The sequence below is a fragment of the Acomys minous genome (genome assembly GCF_964271855.1).
Source record: "Acomys minous genome assembly, chromosome: 7".
Taxonomy (NCBI): Eukaryota; Metazoa; Chordata; class Mammalia; order Rodentia; family Muridae; genus Acomys; species Acomys minous.
Window position 1 is genome coordinate 74,408,627 of NC_140488.1, and position 11,156 is coordinate 74,419,782.

An 11,156-nucleotide genomic window follows, 5' to 3' on the forward strand; every position below is an offset into this window, starting at 1 on the left:
AGACTTGGCAAAAGATACAGGTTTTCATAACTAAGGCTTAAATGTGTTCTAGCAAACACCTACCTTGGCTTCTTCCAAGCGACCCAGGGCTTTGAGCAGGTTCCCCAGGTCACTGCGAACACAGTACAAATCCTAGAAACCCAGAGACAGTATCATTAATTACGCTGTTTCCTCATAAAAAAAAATATCCCAACATCACTTCAACACATCCAGCTGTGTCATTTTATTGTCAATTAAAAGCACCATTTGACAAACTTAAGCAGAGGCCCACAACTCCTCACCTTCTAATTCCCAGAAAATCCACAACTAACTGGATGGTGAAAAAAAAAAAAATTTAACCTGAACTTATAAAACCTTATTCACAGAATTGATTTCTCTTACTCAGTCTGAATACTATCTCGAGCTGCACAGATATAAATGTATTTTGCTCTCAGCTGCTCCAGCCCTGGCTGGGAGATCTGTACATGACACTATTGTCTAACAGCCTTTCAAATGCATTTGGCCTCATCAGTTTCAAACACAAGACTGCAAGACCTTTCTAGAGCCTCTCTCCTCTTCAAACGTCACCCTTTGGGGAAAAAAAAGATTGAATATTTATTCAACTATTTTATTCAAGGTTATGATGAATCACTCCTATATCAAGGACCAGGAATTTTCCACAGCGGGGAGGAAAAACAGCGCTGTACTTAGCAAGTGATTTACCTGTCAACAGACCTACCCTTTGGCTCTCGGGCTTATTTAGAAACCCTGACTTCATTTCATGCCTAGGCGGAAGGATTACCATCCAACCACAGCCTCAGTCCTGCCACCTGCCACTAGATTACTCATTAGTATTAAGTGCCATCAGGGCTGAGTGGGCGAATAATGAAAAGCGGTTCTCACTGCTTTTTATTAGCAGCTCAATTGTGTTGCTAGTCCTCACTCACCAATCCGTTCATCAGTATGACACGCTCAAAAGACAGTAAGCTTACATTTCTATTTGCAGAGTCTGCTTTTGTCAGTGGAATTTTTCAGTTAATAACAAGCAGAGATAATGGCAATATGAAACACGTTTATCATCATGAACTGTTACGTGGGTGAAGGAACCTTAAATTAAATCCTACAAAGTGAAATTTTATCAACTAGTCCAAAGAATTACCATGTCTATTATTCTTCCAGCAGCTGTATAATGGGTTCCAGAATCGGTTAGTTTTACAGATAAAGCTGCTCACTGTCACCCACTGGATAAAGCAAGAAGTCTGCCAATAAGGTAACAGCTGGCTGAACTGGGATAACTCCACGATCCACTGGAGTTAGTGCTGTCCCTCAAGCAGTGACTGATGCTTTAGAAGAGCATGGCTATCTTCCCACAACCTTAAGCACAGGCTAATATTAACCCACAAAACATCATGTGTGCCAGGCACACTAACATACACCTGTAATCGCAGCACTTGGGAAACTGAGGCAGTCATGAGTTCAAGACCCCACTCCCACTTGAAATGATATCATAGTGAATTCTAGGCCAGCCTATGCTACAGAATCAGACCCTGACTCTAAACAGATGGATAAATAAATAGCTAAATAAAAAAACAACTAACAGATACCAGTAATCTTTTTTTTTTTTTTTTTTTTTTGGTTTTTCGAGATAGGGTTTCTCTGTGATAGCCTTGGCTGTCCTGGACTCACTTTGTAGACCATGCTGGCCTTGAACTCACAGCGATCCGCCTGCCTTTGCCTCCCAAGTGCTGGGATTAAAGGCGTGCGCCACCATGCCCGGCCTACCATTAATCTTATTACAGACTAATCACCTTCTGTAATTAGTCTAAGCACTTTGGTATTTGTATTCTGAGAAAGACTGAATTCTATAATCTCGCTATCTACTTCAAGTAGGTTTCCTCCAATGAACCATAAGGGTAACTCTCTGTTTGCCAGGCTGTGTCTAAATAACCAATCCAATCTGCTTACACAAGCTCCTTTGACTACTTCTTAGTGGGTGATATGTACCTTTAGACTTTTACCAATTTCTATGGCTGCTCTCACAATAACTGACTATTGACTATTTTTTAAAGACTTATTACTTTTAGTTATGAACATGAGGTGCACACATCAGTGCGGGTACCCTTGGAGGCTAGGGGTATTGGATTCTCATGGAGCTGGAGTTACAGGTGCCTGTGAACCACCTGATACGGATGCTGGGAAAAGAAATTGGGCCCCATGGAAGAGCAGTGTGTACTCTTAACCCTGAGCCATCACAACAGAGAAGAATCTTAAAGTAATAGGGTATCAGGAAGAAAAAAAAAAGGAAAAGGAAAAGGAAAAAAGCGGTATGATTAAGGGTAAGGAATCAAAAATAAGGTGTTCCTGTGTAACTATTCCTAGTATAACAACTGCTTCCCGACTTTCCTCTTTGTGTTCCACCTCCAGACCCTTTGAACGTCCCTTTACATACGTACACGCTGGGGGAAAAATCAGACCGATAAAAACCTACAGTGGTTCTCAACTGCCTCTCAAATTAAGTTCGAACTCCACGGCCTCTATTCTTTTGAAATCTTCCAATTGACTCTGCTCTGCTACACTCGCCTGTTACACTTGACTCACCACTTCAGCCTCTAAGTCTACTTGCTGTTTATCTTCCTACAGAATGCTTAGGTTCTAAGCACCCTCTCAAGCCAGGCTTCTGATTAATACTCTCCAACAATGATCACCCAAGGAGCTTACCTCTTTCCTCCTGCTTTATGGATCAGGTCTGTCTTACAGGCTAACCCCTCCAGAACACATTCTCCAATTCCTCACCAAGCACTGCACACAACAAACACTTGAATATTTAAATGTGACCCTTGCCAAACAACCTTAACAAGAAGCAGAGTGGAGAGAAATAGAAACGGAAGGTTTCCTCATCATGCAGCTATCTGGGACTCTCACAGCAACAAAATCAACCTGCCGGTGACACATGGATGGGATGGCAGCTGCTCCCCCATCACAGCAGAAACATCTCAACAACCTTACACACTTAGCAACAGAGCAGCTCAGGCTTACAGCTATCACACAAAGGAGAATTGTATGCCTGACTTGTAAAGGAATTGCCAAGTATGGGCAATTCTACTGTGCCAACATGAGAGAGAGCAGCCTTCAAATGTGGCAAGCTGACGTTTCAGCAAGCAGATTACGCCATTGAACAGTACAGAAGGCAGCTCCGAATATCAAAATACTCAATCGCTCCACTTCTCAAAGCTTGTATAATCAAGTCACAGACTAAATTATAAATTGGCATATCTATAAACTTACAAGAGAAGCACTGCTGAAAACCACCAAAATGAGCCTAACATTTTCAGTTTTCACTGCTACAAAACCAAAACAACCTGAGTTTCTTTAATTTTCAGACTGCCAACTGCACCTACAATTCCAGCCCATGCTAGAGTAGCAATACATAAAGCACAAAGAACGCACTGTAAAGGGCAGACTCAAAACACGGGCAGCACTGAATCAACAACAGGCACTTGACAGGAAGTTTCGTCTACTTAGTAGTTGATAGCCTGAAAACTTAAAACAACTACTGTTGTGGTGTATTTAGGTGAAATCAAGAGTGCGCACGACCCCACCTTCATCCTTACTGTTAACAACAGAGACACAACCATCTCTCCTTACAAGAAACAGCCAGACAGGGACACACCAATGCCCGCAAGAAGTAAACTCAAAACTGACTACATGATGTTAAGCTTCCTGTTAATAGGTTAAGATATTTAATAATATAAAGTATACATAGCATATATTTAGAAAGTAGCATGGCTTTGTCTCTCACACTAGTATCTCTTCTCAATATAATCCTGTACTATGGGGATGGAAAGATGGCTCAGAGGTTAAGAGTACTGACTTCTCTTCCAAAGGTCCTGAGTTCAACTCCCAGCAACTACATGGTGGCTCACGACCATCAATAATGAGATGTGGTGCCCTCTTCTGGTGTGTAGACACAATACTGTATAAATAATAAATAAATCTTTTTAAAAAATAGTTCTGTGGTATATTGTAGCTATATAAAAGTCACTGTTCTACTACATACACAGGAAACTAAGAACCTGAGCTAAGCGAGGTGCAGTAGCTCTAACCTTTAATCCCAGCACAGGCAAGGGGATCTCTGAGTTTAGGGCCAGCGTGGTCTACAAAAGAGTGTTTCAGGGCAGCCTAAGCTGCACAGAGAAACTCTGTCTCAGAAACAAGTTAAAACAGCCATTCCATACAGTGATTTTTATCTCTTTTAAAAATAAAAATACAAACTTTTACATTTTCAAAATTAACTTTAAAAATAACTGTTAAAAATATATTAAAATGATCACAGAGCTTTGGCAGACTAGTAAAATAAGCTTCAGTTTCCTAAACTATAAAATTGGAGTCAAGAGCCAGATGATGTGCTGCATGGTCTCCAGGCTGCACTCAAGGGCTGCCTTTGGACACAGAAGGCCCCTTTTAGGTTTCATTTCTCTTTCACGTCCACATTTGCTTCAGTAATTCAACTTCAAGTTTCAACAGCCCCTTCACCATTGCTTGCTACCTTCATGATCTCAAGAAAGTTATATAAGCCTGCGTCTGTTGGGGGTTTTATTATTGGTAAAACTCGAAACAATCCCATCCTCATCAAAGGAGCGTGGGGAAAGAGTCTGAAGCAGCAGTGTCTGAGCTTGTAGAAGACTTTTGATAATGGCAGCTATATCAGTTAATTATTAAGCACTTCCAGGGTGATTGGAAACTCAGTGTTGATGTAGCTCAAGTCTATGCTGATGCTGCCAAGACCCATCCCCCCATCCCCCTAACTTACCTCTTAAAGGGTGACAGCCACTTTCCCTTTATTACATCAACAGTTTCCAGGGCAAGCTCTACAAACCTGCATCCTTTTTAATTTCTTTTTGTTTCACACACTATATTTTGATCTTTCACAGACTTTAATACAGTATGAGCTTAATGTCTGTCAACCAGGATATATTTGCTCCTCAAAAACACATGCAACTTAGAGTAAAAGAAAATTGAACAATTCAAAACTCTGCTCTAGTCTGGACCTGCAATTGCCTTAATTCTACTAGGTCTAACTATATTGGAGAATACTGAGAACGTTTTGCAATCTAGTTTTCATGTCACAAATATATTAGGACCTTTTTTTAAAAAACCTTTTAGGGCTGGAGAGATAGCTCAGTGGTTAAGAGCACTGCCTACTCTTCCAAAGGATCCGGGTTCAATTCCCAGCACCCACATGGCAGCTCACAGCTGTCTGTAACTCTAAGATCTGACACCCTCATACCAACACACATAAATTAAAATTAAATAAAAATGTTTAAAAAAAAAAGAAAAGAAAAGAAAAAGAAAAAACTCTTTTATATGGCACACGCCTTTAATTCTAGCATTGGGAGGCAGAGGCAGGTGCATCACTGTTGAATTAGAGGCCAGCCTGGTCTACAAAGTGAGTCCAGGACACCCAAGGCTGCACAGTGAAACCCTGTCTTGAAAAAACAAAACAAGCCAAGGCTAACACAGAGAGACCCTGTCTCAGAAAAAAAAAGAAAAGAAAAAAAGAAAAACAAAACAAAACAAAAAAAACAAACAAAAACTTTTTTTTCATTTTTTTTTTCAAAAACCCTTTTATAGTACAGATTAAGACCTTTTACCAATCGTTCCTTAAAAAAATCAACTGTTGTAAATGCCCATCCGAATTACAAAAAAATTGATGGACTTTTTTGTAAGAATAATATTTGTTCTTTCTGACTTCCTACATAGGATGGCTTTTTTTTTTAATATATCATGCAGACCAAGTCAAAGCAATTTCATTATTTCCAGTGCATCAATATCTCTCTCAACTCTTAACTTTCTTTCATGAAAAAAAAAAAAACCTATTGTCTAAAGTAGCAAGAGATGCTTCTTTGTTTTCTGGATTGCTGTAAGGGAAACCAACTGATAAACTTTTACTTACAGGGTTGTACTGAAGAGCAGACACGTAAGCTTGCACTGCTCCTTCCATGTCACCTGCTGCTACCAAGGCTGCTGCCAGGTTAATATAACCATCAATGAAATCAGGCTTGAGCCGCAAGGCATGTCGATAATGCTCAATTGCTTCTTGCAACTGCCCTCTTTCCTTGTACACATTCCCCAAATTCGAATAGGCTTCTGCTAGAAGGGGATTCTGTTTAATTGCCAAGGTGCTAAAGTGAGCGGATCTGGAAAAGTGGAAAGCGTTGATGCACAGATATGCATGTTAGAGAAAAGGAGGCATGGCTCATATGCAACTGTTAACAGTTCCCGAAAATCCTGGGCTATAGAACACTACCCTTTAGCTAGCACAGAGCAGAAAAAACGCTTGAAAACTAAAACCTTTCTAAAGTGAGAGGATCCAGATTTCATATAGGAAAGCTGGTTCTTATGTAAGAAAATTCTTATTAGAATCTATCACCAAACTGCCACATTGTAGAACATGGCCATTAAGATCAAGACTTTCCATTTGTTGGCAAGATTTAATGACACACATCTTCAAATGCCTAAGTATGCCAAAATGATCATTTATAAAAGATCTACAGCACAAAGTCTTCTCTTTTGATTAATTCCAGGATTAGCTAAAAGCAGCAACAATTTAATGAAGGTATTTCCAACTTGAACTACATAAGCCCCTCCTACCACAGAATCCCTCACGCCGGACAGGTGTAGATGGTCAGATGTACACTAAGAATAATTACCTGAAAAGAATTAATAAAGCAGGGAAACTCCCTAATCATATTGATAATATGCTCACCTCCCCCTCCCCTCAAAATGAGGGGAAACCTAGCAGCTAGCTGTGTCAAAAGTGAGAGTGTCAAAAGAAACACAAGTGCGTTGATGGCTCAGCTGAAGCCCAGCGCTGAAGAACTGTGAAGGTCAAATAGATCATGATTTTTTTTTTTAAGCTCAGCACCCAGAGGCAGGTTACCCCAGCATCTCCTACCTGTCCAGCCTTCGACACTGGAAGTGTATAGATGAAAGTAATAAAAGGACACCAGTATTGTCAGGCTCTTGTCTCCAGAGCTGCATGCAGTGTCTCTCAGCTGCCTCAAAATCTCCTGCCTGATATTCTCGGTGTGCCAACTCAGCTAACCCTTGGAAGGAAAGCATACGTTTCGTTGGTTCTGGAGAATCATCAAAACATTTGAGGGAAGGAGGGGGGAAAACAAAAAGTTAGAATGCAAACCAAAAAATGTAAAAATATGGTAAATTAAACTTAAAAGATGAAAACGCTTGAAACTATGTAAAGCACTTGAGTGTTCTGCATAGCATTTAAAGCCCCAGTCTACAAAATTCATCGCTTTTAAATTTACCCATTAGTAATGCTTTTTTCTTCTAAAACCACTTCCAAATGAGATTCTTTTGAATTTTGTACTTTTAAATTATAAATCATAGGTAGATTCACTAAAGTCACTAAACTAAATTAGTATACTGACACAAACATTAAACATAAAATCTGCAAAAGTTACAAGGATTTATTGTCGGTATAATGGAGTGCTAACAACACTGCACACCACATCTCAGGTTGGATTTGCAGGGTTTAGAGTATTCTAATGCTTTCTCAGGGTGGGCGGGGACACTCGGTGTCTTTTATTCTTTATATTGATGTTTGTGAGCTTTACAGCTTGATTTTTTTTTTTTTTGAAAGAGCCAGCTTAAGGAAAGCAACTTTTAAAGCTGCTGACAAACCGGATGAGTTATCAGTCAAGGGCTAAAGCATTGAAGGGCTTTACCAAACATTTTCAACAAAAACCGAAATGTTGTTCCTCTATTGGAAACTCACAAGGAGACCAAATTAGCTAAATCCCACCCACCATGCTGCCTTAGCGCAAACATTTGCCTGTGTTCATGGCTCTCACTGAAAAATTAAGACATCGAAAACAGCGTTAGTCAATAACCAGGCAACAATCTACAATTGGAATATCTTTACAATACCACAATAGAAAACACTGCATAAACTATAGCATAATAAAACACACACAAAAAATGCTTTCGTTTGGTTTAGAAAACATGATAAAACCCAAAATTCAGGTGCATGCCTAAGGCTCAGCTGTAAACATTTATCTCAACAGTACTATGTAGTTAAGAGTTCAACCATAACACTCTGTAGTCTGGATGCTTAGAATGGGAAATCACAGAGGTAGTACTGATTTTTACCAAGGTCATGGGAACAAGCTCAAATTTGAGCCAAGCTTCCCCCATACCAGAGCTGATGAGAGTTCTGAATGCTCCAGAAAGCAATTTCCTGACAGAATGCACAGCTGACCACAAAAACAAAGACCAGAAAGATGTGTGTCAGATCTGAGGTTGGAGCTAGAAAATAAACTAGAAATTTACATTTCAGACAAGAACCTAGCCTTTTCTAGCTCCTAAATTTAGCACATTAGTTGTCGCTTTTCAAAGTCGCTTATCTGCTCTTTTAATACTGGAAATGACCATTTCCTTAAATAAACTTAACAGTCACAAAAGGGCAAACTCTTACAAAAATCTAACACCCGAGCCTTAAATCTTTGAAAATCGCGATGGGAGACCGGGAAGGTGGGGATCGGACTAATTATTAATTCCACTCCCTTCAAATTGTGGATGAGATATACTGAAGATTCATCTATATTAATCTCACAATGTCCAAAACCAGCAACAACTTCGAAGCACCAGCTCCCCACTCTCTCCCGCCCCAAATAGCCTCAATCTGGAAAGGCAATTGAAGGACACTCCTACAATTTGGTTGTTTTCTTATTTCAGTAGAGAGGGCTCGGGAATGAATTGTCGAAAAGGGGCAACCGCTTTGCACTTGTGCAGCTACACTCCAGTTGCTTTACAAACTCTTCAAGCAAGGATGGAAACTTAAAAAAAAATACACACCCTATGAATAAAGAGATATTGGACTAAAGAATGGGGATGAAAACCCAGAGGGCGACGGCGGAGGAATACATTGAGAAAGTAACACAAAGAGAAAATTGGGCGGGCAGGGTGGTCAACGCCAAGCAATGAATGCACCGAGGTGGTTTCTTCCCCCCAAGGATAGGAAACGACCGTCGGGCTGGCACTCACGCAGAGGAAGGGTGTGGTTGCCACAGGCGGGGAGGGCCGATGGGGTGGGAAGCTCAGGACGGGGGTAGCGGGTGCACTTGGGCGAGGGCTAAGAGAACCCCTGGAAATTTCCAATCTAAACGGGAGCCGCTCAATCCAAGAACATCAGAAGGCGCTGCCCGGCGGGGTGCGGGCTCAAGGTCCCCCTCTTGTTCGGGCTACTCGGAAACACATCGAGGAGCTTTCGCTCGTCTTTGCCTGATGCAAAGGGAGGCTAGGATTACATCGAAATAGCACCCCCGCCCTAGACTGGCAGAAGGGAACCAAATGTGGCCAAGGGAAAGGGGCTTGGGGAGGAGGTGGAAAATGCACGGGAGGGAGCGACCAGCTGGAATTGAGAAAGCATTTGCGGTGGAGACAGAAAGAGCATAGATTCCAATACAGCCCATTCCAAGACATTCTAAGCGCGCACGTGTGCTAGAAGCGTCCCGAGAGAGAAGGCTAGACCATTGATAGGATAAAACAACGAAAAAGCCCAAAATAACAAGCAAAATGCAAGCAAGCAACGAGGGAATGTTTACGGAACGGACGACAGCAAACCCGATCAGATGGCAGTAGAACTAAAGAGAGCTCAGCGATACCACTGATGTAATGCGGATGGTTAGAGGGAAGGGAATGATGAGAGATACAAGACGGCGCCAGCCCCCAGAGGGGATGTCTGCATTAAGTAGCACGGGACACTGGTACCTGTACTGTCGGCCACGTTGCCCACGGAAGACGCCATCTGGAGATTCTTGAGATAGAGCCAAGTGGGTAATTGAGTTCTACTGCCGCTGCTAGTGGAAAGAATATTTCTAGAGAGAGTAGGAAAAGGGCAGCAGCCGTACCAGTGTTTTGGAAGGCTTAAGGGGCGGCAGCAGAAACCGGACGGGAATCTTAGGAACTCTTGCTAGATATCTACCTCTCACTGCCTTGAAATGGCGGCGATGGCTCCTCGAGCGAAACAACACAGGCCGGAACTACTTTCTGTTACAATAAAGTACCCCGCGGAGGTAGCGCGTAACAAGACTACCGACAAAAATGTAATAAAGTAAGTTGTCTTACGTAACCTTCCGCCCAAGGTCCATTGCGACAAACATGAATACAGAAAGCGCATGCGACAACACTGTCAAGGCAACTCCGGGTTAAGGGCACCTGGTGGGGCAAGAGCCTGCAAGTTTTTAAGAGCAAGGCGGAAGGGCAAAAAATGCACGTCGATTACATTTTTCTTTTATTTATTTTTTTCCTTTTTTTTTTTTTTTTTTTTTTTTGCAAGTGCTCAAGTAGGAGTCTACTACCTGGGCAATGATGTCGAGGTTGGGGACGTCTAGAAAAGTTTAATCAGCTACAGTCGCAAGAAAATGGGTAGTTTGCGTGGCCAGCGTGTTAGCTCTAAGCAAGTAACTGAGACTAGTTGTGTTTCAGAGACGGGAACTGTTCAAAAAGATGGAGAAGCCGGTTCCGACTTGAATGATTTTTGATTCAGACTCCGCCCATGAATTTAAGTATTTTGATGAGAACGACCGATACTCATTGGCCTGAGTGAACCATACAGCCCGAAAATTCAAAATCGTGGTGATATTCGGGAAAGTAATAGTATACGGTAACAAGGTAAACGCTCAGTTATTCACGGACCTGCTATGAGTTTGCATGCCAAAAGCAACCACAGAGATGTTAACGATGATTTGTTCTCATTCAAATTCCTGATTCTGAGTTGTGACTTGGTTATGCCAAACAGCTCTGCAAATCTTTATGGTCCGCGAATGTCATTGAGCTTAAAGCAGTAAGTTCAGCAATGCTAAATGCGTTCATTTACCATCTGCCTAAACCACACTTTTACATTGAATTCCGAATTGTCTTCCTTTGACAAAACAGCTCTCAGGATCCTCTTGCGGTTTCAAGTCCAGCGTTCAGACATTTTTGTCCCATTATTACTAATTTATATCTCCTGCTTTGTTCCTAGAAATTTTTAAGATCACTTGTCAAATCAGCAAGCGATTATTACAAGCCACAGGAGACTACAGTTAGATATCTTTAGAGCCTCTTTGTTTAAAAAAAAAAACTCTTTGATCTAGGCTTTTAAAAACATCAGTGAG

At 41.4% G+C, this 11,156-nt stretch overlaps 1 protein-coding gene across 7 annotated transcripts in view; it reads right to left on the reverse strand.

The window, feature by feature from the left end:
* The window catches only part of OGT (O-linked N-acetylglucosamine (GlcNAc) transferase), a 47,383-nt gene extending 37,315 nt beyond the window's left edge, over window positions 1-10,068 (reverse strand). For 2 of the 7 annotated variants that reach the window (XR_014780811.1, XM_084791019.1), the window contains exons 1-4: window positions 9,769-10,037; window positions 6,935-7,115; window positions 5,933-6,176; window positions 64-132 (exon numbers count right to left, since the gene is read on the reverse strand). Coding sequence is in view for 6 of the 7 variants with exons in the window: in XM_084791019.1 (XP_084647145.1) it covers window positions 64-132; window positions 5,933-6,176; window positions 6,935-7,115; window positions 9,769-9,805 (531 nt within the window). In the remaining variant the exon portion in view is untranslated. Of the gene's footprint in view, window positions 1-63; window positions 133-5,932; window positions 6,177-6,934; window positions 7,116-9,768 lie in introns of all 7 variants that reach the window. The other 5 variants (XM_084791017.1, XM_084791016.1, XM_084791018.1 and 2 more) reach the window with 5 other exon arrangements.
* Window positions 10,069-11,156: the final 1,088 nt, after the last annotated feature.